Here is a 20034-nt window from a genome sequence, read left to right as displayed (position 1 = left end):
GGAATTCCCCCAAAATTATTAGTTAATAACTTTACAAATGTTCAGGATACATTTGTATGATATGTAAAAGTCAGTTGTATTTCTATGCACTCACAGTGAACGGTACTAAAGTAAACTAATAAAACAACCATTTATAATAGCATTAAAAAAATATGAATAAATTCACCAAAAAGAAGTTGCAAGATATACACCCCAAATATAAAAAACATCATTGAAAGAAATTAAAGAAGAGTTAAGTGGAAAGACTTTCAGTGTTTATGGATTGGAAGTCTTAATATTTTTCTGATGGCAGTACTTCCCATATTAGTCTCCAGATTTGATGTAATCTGTCAAAATTCCAGCTTCCTTTTTATTTTTTTTTTTTAACAAAGATTGATGAGTTGATCCTAAAATTCACATGAAAATGCAAAGGACCCAGGTCAGCCAAATCATGTTTAAAATGAAGAACAAAGTTGGAGGACTCACACCTCTTGATTTCAAAACCTCCTGTAAAGCAGCAGTAATAAAGAGCAAGGTGTATGAGGAAGGACCGATAAATCATTGAAGCGAATTGAGAGTTCTCATTTATAGTCTGTAGAGTAGACTTTGCACAAGGGTATTAAAGCCATTCAATGGGGATAGATAGAATACTGTTTTCAAAAAGTGGTGCTTGGACTAATATCCATGTACAAAAGAATAAAGTTAGACCCCTGCTTCACACCATTTATTAAAATTAAATGCATCAAAGACGTAAGCTTAAAAGCTAATACTATAAAACTGTTATAGTAAGGCATAAATCTCATAATGAATCAGGAAGTCATTTCTTAGATAAGACATCAGAAGCATAAGTAACCAAAGAAAAACAGATTAATTAGACAAATCAAAATTAAAAACCTTAATTCAAAGACGCTATTAAGAAAATGAAAAGACGGTCGGGGGGGTTGGAGAGTGGTGCCTGGGTGGCTCAGTGGTTAAGTGCCAGACTTCAGTTCGGGTCATTATCTCATGGTTCATGGGTTTGGGCCCCACATTGGGCTTTGTGCTGACAGATCAGAGCCTGGAGCCTGCTTCAGATTCTGTGTCTCCCTCTCTCTCCACCCCTCCCCCACTCACACTCTGTCTCTCTCTCTCTCTCGCTGGCGCGCTCTCTCTCTCTCTCTCTCGAAAATAAATAAACATTAAAAAAAAAAAAAAGATGAGAAGACAACCCACAGAGTAAAATACTGGCAAGTCATTTATCTATCTGCTAAGGAACCAGTATCCAAAGAACTCTTAAGACTCAACAACAGAAAGGGAAAAAAGTTTTTAAATGACAGACGATTCAAATAGATATTTTCCCAAATATACACGAATGGCCAGTGAGCACATAAGATCCTCAGTATCATTCATCATTAGGGAAATGCAAATCAAGACCACAAAGAGGTACCACTTCACACCCAGGAGAATAGTCGTAATAAAAAAAAATAGACAAAACGTGGGGGAAGGATGTAGCGATTGGAACCCTTATATGCTGCTGATGGGAATGGAAAATGATGTAGCCACTATGGAATAGAGTTGGCAGTTCCTATTGACCATAGGGGACACCTGGGTGACTCTGTTAAGCTTCCGACTTCAGCTCAGGTCATGATCTCACGGTCAGTGAGTTCAAGCACTGCATCGGGCTCTGTGCTGACAGCTCGGAGCCTGGAGCCTGCTTCGGATTCTGTGTGTCCCTCTCTCTTTGCTCCTCCCCCACTCATGCTGTGTCTCTCAAAAATGAATAAACGTTAAAAAAAAATTGTTTTTAATTAACCATAAAATTTGTCACCCAGCAGTTCGACTCCTAGTTATATAGACAAACTGACCACACTAAACTTGTTTGCAGATATTCCTAACAGCATTATTTATAATAGCCAAGAAATAGAAACAACCCATATGTTCATCAGTTGATAATAAACAAGTTGTATATCCATTCAATGGAATATTATTCAGTCTTGAAAAGAGATGAAGTACTGATAATTGCTGTAACAGGGATGAGCCTTGAAAACATTATGCTAGGTGAAAGAAGCCAGACATATATGATTCCATTGATATGAAATTCCAAAATTGGCAAATCCATAAACACAAAGTGTGTTAATGATTGTCAGGGGCTGGGAAAATGGAGAATGACTATTTATGGATATAGGATTTCTTTGAGGGATAATGAAAATGTTCTGGAATTAGTGGTAATGGTTATGTAGCTTTATGAATATACTAAAGACCATTGGATTATATACTTTAAAAGGGTGAATTTTATGGTACATGAATTACATCCCAATTAAAAAGTATTTGAAATCTAATTGTAGGGAGATATTAATATTCTCTTCATTTTGACAATTTAGGTGATTTATAGTAATTCTGGAAGAATTCAAACTTTGACTAGGCCTTTCTAGGTGATTCTTTCTGGAATAAAGTTAGAGTTATTGACATAAGTGATAAGGCATTTCTTCTCTGATTTGTTTTATTAGACTGTTTAAAAACCTGCTTTGTAAATATATATTTGTAATTGTTATTTTTTTATCTGGCATAAAATATGCCAGTATAGTTAACATACAGTGTTCTGTAAGTTTCAGGTATACAATAGTGATTCACCAATTCTGTGTATTACTCAGTGCTCATTAAGATAAATGTGTATTCTTAATCCCCTTCACCTATTTCACCCATCCCCCCACCCATCTCTCCTCTGGTAACCATCTGTTTGTTCTCTTTAGTTAAGAGTCTGTTTCTTGATGGACGCTTTTTTTTTTCCCTTTTGTTCATTTGTTTCTTAAATTTCACATATGAGTAAAATTATATTGTATTTGTCTTTCTCTGACTTACTTTGCTTAGCAGTGTACTCTATAGATCCATCTATGTTGTTGCAAATGGCAAGATTTTATTCTTGTTTATGACTGAATAATATTTCATTGTGTGTGTGTGTGTGTGTGTGTGTACGCAACATCTTCTTTATCTGTTCATCGATTGATGGATGCTTGGGTTGCTTCCATAATTTGGCTGTTGTAAATAATATTGAGATAAACATAGGGGTGCATATATCCTTTTGAATTAGTGTTTTCGTATTCTTTGGGTAAATACGCAGTAGTACAATTATTGGATCATATGGTAGTTGTATTTTTAATTTTTTGAGCAACCTCCATGCTTTTTTTCCACAGTGGCTGCACCAGTTTACATTCCCACCGACAGTATACAAGGGTTCCTTTTTTTCCACATCCTTGCCAACACTTGTTGCTTCTTGTGTTTTTGATTTTAGCCATTCTGACAGGTGTGAGGTAATAGTACATTGTGGTTTTTGATTTACATTTCCCTGAATGTGAGTGATGTTGTAAATATATTGTTAATAAAAATCGTAACTTCATGTAATATGAAATTAAAATGTGGTATCAGTATTTAAGATGTAAGAGGATCAAATCCATCATGTTGCATGTGATTTTCAGGTCTTGCTGTATAGAAACTCTGTACTTGGGTACTGAAGCATTGTGGTGTTTATATCACAGGAGAACCCATTCCGCCTCGGACCTTGACTGAAGCTGGCACAATGGCACTTTGCTACAGTGCTGCCTGGGATGCACGAGTTATCACTAGTGCTTGGTGGGTGTACCATCATCAGGTAATAAGGGCTGTGGTCCTTTTTCTTAATTTATTAAGAGCTATTGTGTACCAAATTTTGAGGGTATAGAAGTCAACAAGGCAAAGTACCTACTTTGATTGAGGTGACATTTTGGTGGTGGAGAAAAACACATGCATGATGTCTGGTCACAAGTGCTGTAACGTTTTTTCTTTAAAGCAGAGTAGTCACTAAAGAGTGATTGGGGCTGCCATTTTGAAAGTAGTGTCAGGGAAGGCCTTTCTAGGAAAGTAAGATTTGAGCAGACACCTAAAGGAAGAGAATGATTTATGCAGTTATATAAGATGAAGAGTGTTCCTCTTCATCTTTGTTGGAATTTTCTGATCTCTCTTTGGCCCTTCCTGAAAAATAGTTATATCCAGTGTTTTTTATTCATTTGGCTTTAGTAATTGTCCTTCTTTGTTGTTACTGCTGTTACTTGATACTTCACTCCATATATGACTTCATTTTCTGTTTCACATTTTCAGTAATTGCAATTGATAATGATATATTACAGGGTCTTACAGCTATACAGCAAGATAAAGAATTCATTACTATTATCCTCCCTTAGGTTCATCTTGTATCTATTTATAGTCATTTTCTGCTTATGCTATGATACTGTGTTTTCAGGAAATTAATGTCATTTCTGGTATTATATTTTCTGCCTGTTATAAAAGTGGTTTTAATTCTTTCATTGAACAGGTTTTTTAATGGTGAAATTAGTGTGCTTTTAATCCCTCCAAAAACTATGACAAAGGTACTCTCACATTTGGGGGTTTCGCAGATAGCATACAGTTTTTAAATACATCATTTTATTTCCTAAAATGAAAGGTTATTTTACTACCCCCAAAACAGTATCTTAGGAAAGGACTTTATTTAATAAATATAGTTTGTTTTTTTAATTTTTTTGTTTATTTTTGAGAGAGAGAGAGAGAGAGAGAGAGAGTGCATGCGCACACATGTGGGGGAGGGGCAGAGAAAGAGACAGAATCTGAGGCAGGTTCCAGACGCTGAGCTGTCAGCACAGAGCCTGATGCAGGACTCAAACTCACAAACCATGAGATCATGACCTGAGCCGAAGTCAAGTGCTTAATCGACTGAGCCACCCAGGCAGGCGCCCCAGTATAGTTTTATTTTAGTAAATATAGTTTTATTAAACTTTTCTTATTTTTCCTATTATATCTCAAACCAGAGGAAATGTGTGAACAAGTTCTGCCTCTAATCCATGGCATTTGAAAATTATTGATGTAGTATATCCTTCATTATTTCTTTTCTTTGTTACTGCCAATGGTATATCTGTCTTTGAAGAGATATTTCAGTATTGAGAATTTTTACTAAATCATAAACTTTTCAGGAGATGGTGCTATTTACTTAAATATGACTTTACTTTCTTGAGTGAAAAATTTAAAAACACGTGTCTTAAGACAACAGTATGATGTGGTATTGTGTTCCTCAGGTGTCTAAAACAGCACCAACTGGAGAATATTTGACAACAGGAAGCTTCATGATACGAGGTAATGATTATGGAGACCGGTTTGAGGACCATTACTTACTAATATTTTCAGAACAGAAATTATTCTGATTTCATATATGAAATCTATTATGAAATAAGGAAAATTTTGTGCTGCTGTGGCAGATTTAGCATTTGTTATGTCATCTCCATACATATTTTTCTTGATGAGGATGTGCTTTCATATAACATGCCCTTTTTTTCTAAAAGATTATTCAGGGATTGACTAACCCAAAGATGATAGCAAGCATTCATATTTTTCTTTCTTAATTCCTGTTCCTATACATAATGCCAAATTCTGTGTTCCTAATGACAGAGAAAAGACCAAATAAATGTGACCATTGGTGTCAGATAATTTGTAAGCATAAAATGGAAAAAGACAATTTTTAACATTTATGTTTATTATCTTTTATAGGAAAGAAGAATTTCCTTCCTCCCTCGTATCTAATGATGGGGTTTAGTTTCCTCTTTAAGGTATCCTTCAGCTTCTTTGTTAATGTTTTTTTAAATTTTCTTTAGTCTTACCTAAAGTTTCATCAGTGAAAAATAACTATTTCCATAGGTAGATGAGTCTTGTATTTGGAGACATCGGGGTGAAAGAAAAGTCAGAGTGCAGGATGAAGACATGGAAACATTGGCAAGTTGCACACGTGAACTCATATCAGAAGAAATGGAACAACTAGGTAGTTTACAGATTTTAATAAAGTAGCTTATAGTGTTACCTTTTGTCTAGTTTTGCTTCTGAATTCTTAGAAGATCATATCTACTTTGGGATAATTAAAATTTCAAAAATACAGTTGCTGTCAATTTTACTGAATTTTGTGTTTGGAAATGTTAAACATACTTGTTCTAATGAATTATAAAGTATTTAATTGGACCATAACTACTATATAAACAAATGTAGTAAAACTTCAGTATTTAATGGGTCATATGTAAATGTGTTCAGCAAAGATAGACTCAGGTATTTGTGAATGAGCATTTACTTTTGGATTTAATAATTAGAACTTATACAGAGATGAATTTATAATAAGTAGAATTTCTCATGTGAGACTTTGGCTTGATGTAATAATACATTTGCTTCAAGTAGAGAGCAACTGTGGTTGCTGGAATAAATTTACTCACCTACCTGAAGGAATAGGGAAAGTATGCCCACTGTTTTACTTTTACAGTTATTCTTTTTCCTAGGGTCATTCTTCTTTAGGAGTAATATTGTGGCTTCATTTATGACTACTGTTGTATCACAAGATTTTATTTCTTTGAATTTTCACAATGTTTCTGACACTGTACAAAGTTCTTTACGTTATTTTTATTTTATTTTATTTTATTTTTTTGTTTAACATTTATTCGTTTTTGAAAGGCAGAGAGAGACAGAGTGCGAATGGGGGAGGGGCAGAGAGAGAGGGAGACACAGAAGCAGGCTCCAGGCTTCGAGCTATCAGCACAGAGCCCAACGTGGGGCTCGAACTCACGGACTGCAAGATCATGACCTGAGCCGAAGTCGGCCACTTAACCGACTGAGCCACCCAGGCGCCCCTATTTACATTATTTTTAACTGAATTCTCACAACCGTCTTTGTCAGATGGTGATGGCATCTCCTTTTATTAGGGAGCCAATTAGGTAATATTATTACTAGACAGTGTTTCTTTTGGAAAGGTATGAATACCTTCTGTGTGCCAGTTATATTGCATGTATTGTCTCATTTCACTTCTCATGTGCAAATTACAATAACAGCAGTAGAATTTATGGAATTACTTTTCCTGTCCTCCTCTTTGGAAATACCTAACCAAGACAAGTTAAAGTTTTCGTTGTAGAAATGATTGCATTGTCCAAGATATTTATTGTGGTAAAGTATTTCGGAGAGCATTTATTCCAACCAGTTCATGATACAAGAGAATCCTTTTTTGTCTGAGTACCCTTTGGGGATGTGATCAGGCTTTTTTTTTTTTTTTTTTTTTTGGTGATGTCTTGGAGACACAGGGAATCAACAGAATATTATTGTTTTTGAAGTTTTCAAGGTAATCCTCTAGTTTTGTTATGGTGATAGCACTCTGACTTTTCTTAATGATGATTCTACAGACGGAGGTGACAGTAGCAGTGACGAAGATAAAGAGGAATCACACGAAACTCCTGTGGAAGTGGAGCTTATGAGTCAGGTTGACCAGGAGGATATCACTATTCACAGTGGTGGAGATGAGCTAAATGATGAAATAATTCAGGAAGAGAGCTCGGAAGATGAAGGAGAATCTGAAGAAGTGGTAAAAGATCAGGAACCTATTGCTGAAATGATGGATGAAGGCGAAGACACATTAAATTATCCTGACACTACCATTGATTTGTCCCACCTTCAATCTCAAAGGTAATTAAAACCTATTATAGCTGGGAATGATGGAAGAGTTAATCCTTACAGAGATAATAACATGATTGACTTCAGTACTTTTACCATCCATTGTCCTACAGTCTTATTATCTTTTTACTGTTTGATTGGGGGGCTAGATCTCTGTAAAGAAATTTCGAGGACCCAGTGTAGAAAAATACAGTAAATATGAAAATGGTCAAAATAGAAACAAGTAAATGAATATAAATGCTAATAATGTAAGAGAGGCAGTTCCATTAAAAAAAAAATAGGTGTTTTAATCTTTAATGTCTTATTGATCACCAGGTAAACAATAACATAGTTCTGAAAGCTCTATCACTGGAATAATTAGGAACACCTTAGGAGTCTGACCAGAATTGGGTCTTAGGGGGTGTCATAGGGTAACTTACTCTGTGTCTCAGCTTAAGTTTCATTCTCTGTGAAAATGGAATGTTACTCCTTTCATTGGGTTTTGGTGAAGATTATTTGTATATAAAGCATCTGGCAGTGCCTGGGACATAGTAAGTGTTTAATACATGTCTGCTATTTAAGAATATATTTAGAAGTGTGAGATGAGCAATTTGATTATGTTTTTTAAAATTTTGTCAATGTTGAAAGTTTGTAGGATTGCCAGTAATTAAGCGTATGATACGGGAATGTTTGCAGACTTTAAATGAATGCCATTTACAACCTAGTAGATGCCTCGTTCTGTTTTCATAGGTCCCTCCAGAAATTGGCTTCAAAAGAAGAATCTTCTAGTATGGTAAGCTGTTTTCAAAGTTCTATGAAGAACATCATGTTCTTCTCAATGAGTAATTTTGTACTTTTTAATTTTACTTTCTGAAAAATTAATAGTAGTGATGTTATTGTTTGTATTTGCTTGTGTTTTTTTTTTTGTTTTAATTTTAATAGAGTGACAGTAAATTACAGAGCCGGAGACATTTGTCAGCCAAGGAAAGAAGGTAAACATATTTGTGTTATCTAACTGAAAAGCATATAATTTTTTTTCTTACTGACAGTTCAGTTATGACAGATCACTTGGCTATTCCAAAGACTTCCCTTGTTAAAATTACCAAGATTTAGCATAAACCTTGTTTAGTTCTTAATATTCAGCTCTCATAGGTTTTTCTGTTTTAGAGCCCTGATCTGTCACTACAATCAGTGAGATAGGTAAAGTAACGTGAGTGAGACCCTTTGTTACATAAATATATGCAATAGCGATTGCAGTGCATTAAATTGACTGGTTCTAGGATAATATTGACAGGAATACTTGAAAATAACTAGGAAAGTTTTATTTAATAAAAAGACTTTTTTTCTTTCTTTCTTTTTTTTTTTTTTTTTTTAACATAGCAGGCCTCGGAAGGCAAATAGAAAGGGGAAAGCAGAAGGAAAGAGACAACTACAGGGTAAAAGAAAAAAACCCACTATAGGGCTAAAAAAAAGAAAAAAAAGAAAAGGGCTATACAGCTAGTAAAGCACCCTAGAGACCCTAGGGTGGAGTGGACAGTAGGCCTTTTTGTTTTACGAAGGTAGTCATGAAACAGTTTCAGTGATCTCTCTGAGGACATGGCACTATGCTAGATACTGAGTATACAAAGAGGTAAAATATAAAATGTGTGCCTTCGAGAAGTTTTTGAGTCCTGGATCAGGAAAGAGCCATATGGTAGGGATACAGTAGTTCAGGGGTGAGAAATTGCTATGAGTTCAGGTGTTTTGGGAAATACCATCATAAGTATACGTTAAAGATGTGTTAGAACTTATTTAGGTAAATGAAGATAAGATGGTCAGAGATTCAGAAGAAAATAAGCATGAACAGAACAGGGCACGGAATTGGAAATATTACACATAGTGCTTTGGGGAAATGATAGACTGAGGTGAAAGGAGCAAAAAGTTCATGTTTGTGAACTGGTAGATGGTAAGATTGGCAAAGTGAATTTGGACCAAAAGTGGAGAAGTTATTAGAATGATAAATTAAGGATTTTTGGACTTTCTCCTGAAAGTGATGAGCACTTTTGGGAGACTTTAAATGGGAATGTGATATAGGTAGGAAGACTAGAAGTTCACATAGAGCAGATTACGGGGAAACACTGGAGGAAGGTCTAGGTAGGAAGTGATGAGGACCTGGACTAGACAGTGGCAGTGGGGATAAAAAGATTGCACATGAAAAATAGCATAGTAATAGAATTTCCCCTTCCTTTTTAATCTGCATATTTTTATCCATTATTTATTCAACTAACCTGGCAACAGATATTTTATTGAATATTTAAGATCAGTCAAGGCCATGCTGACTTAAGACTGCAGATCCCAGTGCCTGGTCATTAAGGTGTGGAGGGACTGAATGTGGCTACTGAGTAAGGATAAGTAAAGGGTGTAACGGTGTATTAAGCCTGGCTGACAGAATGATAAATCCATGAACAAAAAATTTTCAACTTTTTCCAGTGTGATGATTTGTGCTTCTTTTATAGTGTAGCCTGGTGGTTATGAAGTTAAGCAGGAGCCATGATCTTTTACATATTGTACATGTTCTCCTTCCCCTGTACTATTTTAAGGCACTAAAGATTTGAAATTCAAAGAATTAGATGTTCCCATTTCATTTATGTTTAGGGAAATGAAGAAGAAAAAGCTTCCAAGTGACTCAGGGGATTTAGAAGTGATAGAGGTAAAGGACAAAGAAAAAGAAAATGCTCTACACATTGAAACTCATCAGAACACAAGCAAAAGTGTCCCAGCTGTGCAGCCAATGAAGCGAGGACAAAAGGTAATAAAACTTGGGAGTGAACTGTTAAACTTAGTACTCCTTGGCTCACAAATGAAGTTATGAGGCTCTTAATTTTTTAAAGTTTAAGCGAAACAAAAGATGTAGGCAAAAAAATAATCCTATGTGAGTTTCTTTGAAAATTAGTTAAAAAGAGACAAGGTTTGGGAACATGGAGATCACTGTTCTATGTTCCTTGAAGATCATCTAGATACAAGCTCTCATTTTATGTAGAAGAAGAATTAGAAGATTGTGATTTGCTAGTGACACTCTGCTAGTAACAGCTGGTGCTGGTCGTTAGTGATATTTAGTGATATTTGTTTTTTTTCAAATATTAATGAGATTTTGGTTAGAGGTCCTATATTTCTTATTAAAGGTGGATAATGAAGGAAGAGATAGTAGATACAGAATATACTTTAAAAAATGCTGTAGCAGTGTAAAAAGAGGAAATTGTGAGCTAATATGTATCCATTTATCACTATAAAAATTAAATTCCTTTGAAATCTTAATAAAGGTCATGTTTTATGATTTTCCCTCCATCCATAGTGGTCACAATTTCCTGGATTTTTTTTCCAATGGACCTCAAAAAAATAAAGGGACGTGCTGAGCATATGGAAGAGAAGAATATAATTCTCCTCATATTAATAGGTACATTCAGGGGCACCTGGGTGGCTCAGTCGGTTAAGCCACCGACTCTCAATTTGGCTCAGGTCACGATCTCATGGTTTGTGAGTTCGAGCTCACATTGGGTTCTGCACTATGACAGTGTGGAGCCTGCTTGGGATACTCTCTCCCTCTCTTTCTCTTTGCCTACCGTGCATGCTCTCTCAAAGTAAATAAACTTGTACATTCAACATGACTTTAATCACAGTTGAGATTTTAATTTACTTAATAAAATAATTCTAAAGTTCATTTCAAAGAGTAAATATTAGAGAGTTGCTAAGGAAATCTTGAAAAAGAAGATTGAGGAGGAATTTCCCTACTAGGTAGTAAAACATTTCATGTTAGAACTATTAAAACAGTATGGTATTAACATAGAAAAAGCCAAATACAAAAAGTGAAACTGAATAAAATCTAGACATAGGACATTAACTGTAATATTTAAACATTTAGTATGTGATAAAATACTATTACAGATTACTGGGGAAAGTGTCAAATACTCAAAATTAGTGGTTAGTCATGTTAAAAAAAAAATAATTCCAGGTGACAAAAAGAACCATTTATAAAATGGAAAGACCGATGGCAAATGTGAAAAAAAAAAAAGTGATAAAAGGAATTTCCACCCATCAAATTAATAGAAAATGTGTATTCAGTCATTCAGTAAATGTTTGAGTGCACACCATGGGAATTCCCATCAAGAGTCCTAACAATGTATTGACCCTTTGACTCAGCAATTCTACCTTTAGGAATTTATCCTAAAAAAATCATGTGCATGCACTAGCATAAGGATATTCATCAGGTTGATATTTGTAATTGCAAAAAACAAACCAAAAATTGAAAAAAATCTTAAATGCCCAACAACATAAAATAACATGGTGCTTTCATACAATGAAATATTCTGCAGATAAAATTCCAAGGCAAATCCTGAGGATCTTTATTAAAAGACATTGAAGTTTTAGATAATTTTGTGGAGAACTTTCATCTTTACCACATTGAGTTTACCTGTCCATGAATGTGACTATAGTCTTGTAAGAATATTTTATAGTCTTCAGTAAAGATATATTTTCCCATAGAGTTTTACACATCTTATCTGTTCCTGCTTATAATTTTTCTTTTTGTTAATGGTCTATTTTTAAAACTTTCACTTCCTATCATTACTGGTTTGTGGGGAGATGATTTTCTTACATTGATTTAGTATTAGGTAATCTTATTGTACATTTTAGTATTCCATTTGTAGGCAGCATTAGTGTCTCCAAATAATGGCTTTTCTTCTAATCCTAATATCTATTACTTCTGTTCTTTGCATTGGCTCAAACATTAGTACAGTGTTGCATAGAAGTAATAATAGTGTGTATCTTTGTTAATTATACATTAAAGGGACTGTTGCTAAGATTTTTATCATTGTGGGATGTTTCCTGGGAGTTGTTGGTTGGTAGATAGCCTTTATGAGGGGTTATTTTTAATAAGATTAAATTTATTGAATGCCTTTTCTGCATTTTTCTTTTACTTCCTTATGCTTTTTCTTCCCTTAGTTAATGTGGTAAATTACTTAAGAAAATCGATTAAATTGGCCTCTGATTTTTCATACTGCCCTTGGGGTTTTGCTATCTAGGTTATACCAGTTTCATAAAATAAGTTTGGAAGGTTTTCCTTTTTCTGCTCTCTAGAACTTTGTATAAAATGGAGATCGTTCCTTGAAATGTGATAGATAGTGTTTGCTTATAACTGGACCTGGTATTTTGGCAGTTTGTGGGTAGGTTTTTAAGTATAGTAAAACCTTGGTTTGTGAGCATTATCGGTTCTGGAAACATGCTTGTTATCCAAAGCACTTTGTAATCAGGAAATTTGTGATCATGTGACATTTGGTGTCACATAATACTCGTGTTGCAAGACATCGCTCATTTATCAAGTTAAAATTTATTAGAAATGTTTGCTTGGCTTGTGGAACACATGCAAAACAGGTTACTTGCAATGCAAGGTTTTACTTTTACTTTGTACCAGCTACCCTGCTAGGTACTGCACATTCAGTGGTAAACAAGAAAGACCAAATTTCTGCCTTTGTTATACAAAATACCAATTTTGGGAAGAAGTCACGTACACGAAGATCATATTGTTCATCCCCCTCTCTTGGTTTCTGTACTTTACTTTTGGCTCTTTACTTTTTTTTTTTTTTAATTTTTTTTAATGTTTATTTATTTTTGAGACAGAGACAGAGCATGAACAGGGGAGGGGCAGAGAGAGAGGGAGACACAGAATCGGAAGCAGGCTCCAGGCTCTGAGCCATCAACCCAGAGCCCGACGCGGGGCTCGAACTCACGGACCGCGAGATTGTGACCTGAGCTGAAGTCGGACGCTTAACCGACTGAGCCACCCAGGCGCCCCTACTTTTTTTTTTTTAAATTTACATCCAAATTAGTTAGCATATAGTGCGACAATGATTTCAGGAGTAGATTCCTTAGTGCCCCTTATCCATTTAGCCCACCCACCCCCACAACCCATCCTGTAACCCTCAGTTTGTTCTCTACATTTATGAGTCTCTTCTGTTTTGTGCCCCCTCCTTTTTTTTATATTTGTTTCCCTTCCCATATGTTCATCTGTTTTGTCTCTTAGAGTCCTCAGATGAGTGAAGTCATATGATTTTTGTCTTTCTCTAATTTCACTTAGCATAATACCCTCCAGTTCCATCCACGTAGTTGCAAATGGCAAGACTTCATTTTTTTTGATTGCTGAGTAATACTCCATTGTATATATATATATACCACATTTTCTTTATCCATTCATCCATCGATGGACATTTGGGCTCTTTCCATACTTTGGCTATTGTTGATAGTGCTGCTATAAACATGGGGGTGCATGTGTCCCTTCGAAACAGCACACCTGTATCCCTTGGATAAATGCCTACTAGTGCAATTGCTGGGTCGTAGGGTAGTTCTATTTTTAGTTTTTTGAGGAACCTCCATACTGTTTTCCAGAGAGGCTGCACCAGTAACTTGTTCTGTGAGTGTTTCACAAGAGCAGCACACATTTCTAATAAATTTTAGCTAACGATAAATGAGCAATATCTTGGAATACGAGTAGTATGTGACGCTGGATCACAATGGAGCCAATGGTTCTTGAAATTCACTTTGATATACAAGTGCTTAGACATTAAAAAAAGGAGGGGGGGTGCACCTGGGTGGCTCAGTTGGCTAAGCCGCCTTCCTCGGCTCAGGTCACGATCCCATGGTCTGAGTTCGAGCCCTGTGTCGGGCTCTGTGATGACAGCTCAGACCCTGGAGCCTGCTTTGGATTCTGTGTCTCTCTCTCTCTGCCCCTCCCTGCTTGCACTCTCTCAAAAATAAATAAAACATTAAAACAAAAAGAATATACAAGTGCTTAGGACTATAAGCATGTATATGGAACAGATTAGGCTCTGAAACCAAAGTTGTACTGTATATGCTAATTAAATTTTCTCCAGTGATGATAGGTCCATTCAGTTTTGTTTCTTCAAAGTTGAGTTTCCTAACTTCTGTTTTCCAAACTATTCTTTTCATTGGGTTTTCCATTTCTTGGTTCAGTTTCATGATAATATTGTTCATTTTACTGTCAGGCTAAAAAGAATTTTTTTTTTAATGCTTTTACTTTTTTTGAGAGAGAGTGCAAGTGGGCAGGGGCAGAGAGAGAGGGAGACACAGAATCTGAAGCGGGCTCCAGGCTCTAAGCTGTCAGCACAGAGCCACGAACCGTGAGATCATGACCTGAGCTGAAGTCGGACGCTCAATAGACTGAGCCATCCAGGCGCCCCTTTCAAGGTTGTTGTTTTTGTTTTGAGGCATAATGTACATATAGTAAAATGCACAAATCTAGACTGTTTAGATCAGTGAATTTTTAAACACACATGTATCTGTGAAGCCACCATCATGTGATACTTAAATGTTTCCAGTACTCACTCTTCCAGAAAGCCCACACTTGTGCCTAATTAGTATTCCCACCAAAAAAAAAAATCTTAATCGCTGTTGTGTATAGCTAAGAGTCGAATGCTGATTTATAGCATTCATGTTGTGTTTGGCTTTAGTAGAGAACTACCAGTTTTCTGGAGTACTTCACCAATTTCCTCTCAAGCAGAATATCCGAATTATAATTGTTCTGCATTGTAACATTTGGTATCGTCAGGGGTCTTTTGGTCATTCAAGCATGTATATACCACAGTCTTATTCTGGCTTTAATTTGTATGACCCTGAATACTAATGATATTGAACACTTTTTCATGTTTATTAGACATCTGTCCTCTTTTTGAAGTGCCCAGTTGTAAAAATTAGGTTGTCCAGCTTTGTCATTAATGTATATGAGTTCTTTGAAATTCTGAATATAGGTCTTTTCTTGGATGTATATGTTAGAAATACTTTTCAGGCTTCCTTTTTTTATTTTTTTATTTTAGGCAGAGAGGGAGCTCTTGAGCTGGAGAGAGAGGGGCAGAGGGAGAAACAGAATCCCAAGCAGGCTCCATGCTCAGCAAGGGCCCCAACACAGGGCTTGATTCCATGACCCTGGGATCATGACCCAAGCCAAAATTGAGTGTTAGATGCTCAGCTCACTGAGCCACCAGGCACCCTCAGTCTTGCTTTTTTTTCATGTGTTTTTGATGAGCAGCATCTGTTAATTTTAATGAAATCTGAATCATCAATCTTTTATAGTTAGTTTTTTTTGTGTCCTGTTTAAAGAAATCTTTAAAATTTGTAAAGATTTTACAAGATTTATAAGATCTTGTAAAATTTGTATTTGGGCCCCAGCTAAGATTAATAAAGACAAAAATCTTTGGAGGTGAGGCCTAGATGTCTGTTTTTAAAAATTACTAGGCGAAAAAAAAAATTAGGTGATTTGGAAGTGTAGCCCAGGTAAAAGGTAAAGATAAAGCCAGTTTGTTGAGAAAATTCAAAGCCTTAAGTGCCTTGCCTTTATCCAGACTAGCTTTGCTGCCTTGTTTCCTGTTCTTCCTCTGTATGTATATCCTGACTCCAACCAAATGCAATAACTTGCTGTTAGTATACTGTCCTGTTTTCACCTTATAATCCTGCTTTTTATATAATCCCTGATACTATAAAATTTACTTAAGACTTTCAAGTTTTACTTTATTTCTTCCCCACAGTTCTTGCTTAAGCTGAAAGAAATTTCTTTCTCTGAAGTATCTTAGGAATAATGTTTGCATTTAGAATATGTTGCATTAATTTATCCTTGCTCTTATATGTATTTTTTTCTACCAGATGGTAAACTCCTTGAGGCTGAGGACTATGGTTTATCCATCTTCTTAGCCTCCATGTTGTTTATTATAATGGTACCTTGCTTGGTAACCATTTCTGACAGAGAATAGGAGCACCTTTCCTTTTTTTTTTTTTTTTAATTTTTTTTTTAATGTTTGTTTATTTTTGAGAGAGAGAGAGAGAGAGACAGAGCTCAAGAAGGGAAGGGCCAGAGAGAGAGGGAGACACAGAATCCGAAGCAGGCTCCAGTCTCTGAGCTGTCAGCACAGAGCCCGATGTGGGGCTCGAACTCACAGACTGCAAGATCATGACCTGAGCTGAAGTCAGACGCTCAACCGACTGAGCCACCCAGGCGCCCAGGAGCACCTTTTCTTTACAAACATTTGTTGACATTTTTTAACTGAAGTTTTCCAAGTAAAATCTTTTGATTTTGTAGAGTAAAATGAAAAAAATGAAGGAAAAATACAAAGACCAAGATGAAGAAGAACGTGAACTCATCATGAAATTGCTGGGGGTAAGTAACATCTAAAAGTCTTTTTCTTCCTTTGTTTTTTAAGGGGCATCCAGACCACAGCCTATCATATGGTAGGATTCAATACATTTTTGTTAAAATATAGACAGTATTGGCACAAAAACAGACACTCGGATCAGTGGAACAGAATGGAGAACCCAGAAATGGACCCACAAACGTATGGCCAACTAATCTTTGACAAAGCAGTAAAGAATATCCAGTGGAATAAAGACAGTCTCTTCAGCAAGTGGTGCTGGGAAAACTGGACAGCAACATGTAGAAGAATGAACCTGGAACACTTTCTTACACCATATACAAAAAAAAACTCAAAATGGATGAAAGACCTAAATGTAAAGCAGGAAGCCATCAATCCTCAAGGAGAAAGCAGACAAAAACCTCTTTGATCTTGGCTGCAGCAACTTCTTACTCAACATGTCTCCAGAGGCAAGAGAAACAAAAGCAAAAATGAAATACTGGGACCTCATCAAAATAAAAAGCTTTTGCACAGAGAAGGAAACAATCAGCAAAACTAAAAGGCAACCGACAGAATGGGAGAAGATATTTGCAAATGACATATCAGATAAAGGGTTAGGATCCAAAATCTGTAAAGAACTTTTCAAACTCAACACCCAAAAAGCAAATAATCCAGTGAAGAAATGGGCAAAAGACATGAATAGACACTTCTCCAAAGAAGACATCCAGATGGCCAACTGACACATGAAAACATGCTCAACATCACTCATCTTAAGGGAAATACAAATCAAAACCACAATGAGATACCACCTCATACCTGTCAGAATGGCTAAAATGAACAACTCAGGCAACAACAGATGTTGGCAAGGATGTGGAGAAAGAGGATTTCTTTTGCACTGCTGGTGGGAATCCAAGCTGGTGCAGCCACTCTGGAAAACAGTATGGAGGTTCCTCAAAAAATTAAAAATAGAACTACCCTAGGACCCAGCAATTGCACTACTAGGCATTTATCCATGGGATACAGGTATGATTTTTTGAAGGGACACATGCACCCCAATGTTTACAGCAGCACTATCAACAATAGCCAAAGTATGGAAAGAGCCCAAATGTATCAATGGATGAATGGATAAAGATGTGGTATATATATACAATGGAGTCTTAGCTGGCAATCAAAAGAATGAAATCTTGCCATTTGCAACTATGGATGGAACTAGAGGGTATTAGGCTAAGCGAAATTACAGAAAGACATATCATATGATGACTTCAGTCATATGAGGACTTTAAGAAACAAAACAGATTAACAGAAGGGAAGCAAAAATAATATAAAAACAGGGAGGGGGACAAAACATAATAGACTCAAATATGGAGGACAGAGGGTTACTGGAGTGGTTGTGGGGTGGGGGGTGGGCTAAATGGGTAAGGGGCATTAAGGAATCTACTCCTGAAATCATTGTTGCACTGTATGCTAACTTGGATGTAAATTAAACAAATAAATAAAAAAAATTTTAAAATATTGACAATATTGAACATACTTACATTATTTTACTTCTATGAATTAAAGTCTGCAGGTTCAAACAAAGAAGAAAAGGGGAAAAAGGGGAAGAAAGGAAAAACAAAGGATGAACCTGTGAAGAAACAGCCCCAGAAACCTAGAGGTGGACAAAGGGCTTCAGACAGCGTAAAGAAAGAAACTCCCTCCCTTGAGGTTGTAACTCAAGACTTACAAGACTTGGCTGTAGATGATCCACATGATGACAAGGTAAGGCTACCACACATATGTGGGCTTTTGCTTCATTAATTAGGGTCACTAACCACCTCAGGTTCCCAAAATATGAGGCTTACAAGTGCTAAAACCAGGACAAGTGGTAACTTTATCCTTAATGGAAAGTCATTTTAGAAATACAACCTAAAAGACTACATTTCCAGGATGTAAGCATAAAAGACTACATTTCCAGGATGTAAGCGTAGAAAAGTATGGAGAGGCTTTGATTCTAGTGGGAACTTCGTTAAAATAAGACAAATAATTGGGATTATCTTGAAGAGGAGTAGGAATAAATTTGCGCTACTCTAGATTTTTCTATGAGAATATATGCTGTATTATCTTACATGATGTTGAAACTGCCAAGTGCTCTGGTTGAAAAACCAGTTAGAAGTTAAGTTTTTTCCAGTTAAGATGGTTGCCTGAGATCTTGAAATCTTGAGCAAATGATTATAAAATTGGAAAAAATTTCACTTAGCCTGTATTTTATTTATTGCAGTTAAAGATTTGGTTAGAATTGTTTGCTCTGTTCAGTGCAGATAATGCTTACAGGGATTCTAAATGTGTTACTGTTGTTTTCCTCTGGACAATGTTATTGTTTAGTGATGTTATAACTCAGTTTGATCCTCAGATTTTTTTACACTGTTCTCATATTTGTCATTCTGTAAACTGTAAACTCATAAATATTGGGGTATAATGAATCATACATAAAAAATCTATTTGGAGATAATCTAAGCAAAGCAAAACAAAATTAAACTTACCTTTTTCTTTTATATTTACCTATTGTGTGTGTGTGTGTGAGAGAGAGTCCCAAGCAGGCTCCACACAGCACAGAGCCTGATGTGGGGCTCAAGCTCACAGTTGGTGAGATCATGACCTGAGCCAAAATCAAGAGTCAGACGCTTAACCAACTTGAGACACACAGGCGCCCCAAGCTTACCTTAATAGTGAAAACTTCTTACAAGTTCTATTCTACGATTCTCCATTTTTTTTGGCAAACATCAAATTTAGTTGTAATTTTAAATTGTCATTTTACATTTTACTGTTTTAGCATGTACTCCAAATGAAAGTCCTTAAAAAAAAAAAAACACTTCAGAGAACAATCCTTTTTCTCTTTGAATTGCATTGTTCTCTAAAATATTAGATGCACGGGGCGCCTGGGTGGCTTAGTCAGTTAAGCATCCGACTTCAGGTCATGATCTTGCGGTCCGTGAGTTCGAGCCCCACATTGGGCTCTGTGCTGACAGTTCACAGCCTGGAGCCTGTTTCAGATTCTGTGTCTCCCTCTCTCTGACCCTCCCCCATTCATGCTCTGTGTCTCAAAAATAAAAATAAATGTTAAAAAAAAATAAAATAAAATATTAGATGCACAAATTAATTCACTAGAGTTTTGTGACACTGAAGAATACATTCTTGGGGTCCATAACCTGTTGGTTCAATGTGATAGTCTTGCTATATTAATATTTTTTTCTCCTCATAGTTTTTAATCATGTGGAATTTCAATTTAAGTTATAGCTAACTTTTAAAATTTTATGTTTGGAGCAGGAAGAGCAAGATCTGGATCAACAGGGTAATGAGGTATGATTTTTGTGTTGGGGTCTCTACAGTGACACACAATGACTACAGTCTAGTTCCCAGAACATTTGACACACAGTTTCTAACTAATTAAAACTTT

The 20034-nt window shown here is 35.9% G+C and overlaps 1 protein-coding gene across 1 annotated transcript in view; it reads left to right on the top strand.

Moving 5' to 3' along the window:
- The window catches only part of NEMF (nuclear export mediator factor), a 61200-nt gene that overhangs the window by 32115 nt on the left and 9051 nt on the right, over positions 1 to 20034 (top strand). Inside the window, exons 19-29 of the mRNA XM_060619776.3 lie at positions 3492 to 3604; positions 5058 to 5115; positions 5527 to 5585; positions 5674 to 5794; positions 7188 to 7467; positions 8185 to 8227; positions 8377 to 8426; positions 10069 to 10222; positions 16553 to 16630; positions 18162 to 18359; positions 19905 to 19937. Of these exons, the coding sequence (XP_060475759.1) occupies positions 3492 to 3604; positions 5058 to 5115; positions 5527 to 5585; positions 5674 to 5794; positions 7188 to 7467; positions 8185 to 8227; positions 8377 to 8426; positions 10069 to 10222; positions 16553 to 16630; positions 18162 to 18359; positions 19905 to 19937 (1187 nt within the window). The remainder of the gene's footprint in view (positions 1 to 3491; positions 3605 to 5057; positions 5116 to 5526; positions 5586 to 5673; positions 5795 to 7187; positions 7468 to 8184; positions 8228 to 8376; positions 8427 to 10068; positions 10223 to 16552; positions 16631 to 18161; positions 18360 to 19904; positions 19938 to 20034) is intronic.

Source organism: Panthera onca, chromosome B3 (assembly GCF_046562875.1).
Source record: "Panthera onca isolate mPanOnc1 chromosome B3, mPanOnc1 haplotype 2, whole genome shotgun sequence".
Classification (NCBI taxonomy): domain Eukaryota; kingdom Metazoa; phylum Chordata; class Mammalia; order Carnivora; family Felidae; genus Panthera; species Panthera onca.
The sequence above is the reverse complement of the archived record's forward strand: the minus strand, read 5'-3'. Positions and strand labels throughout refer to the sequence as shown.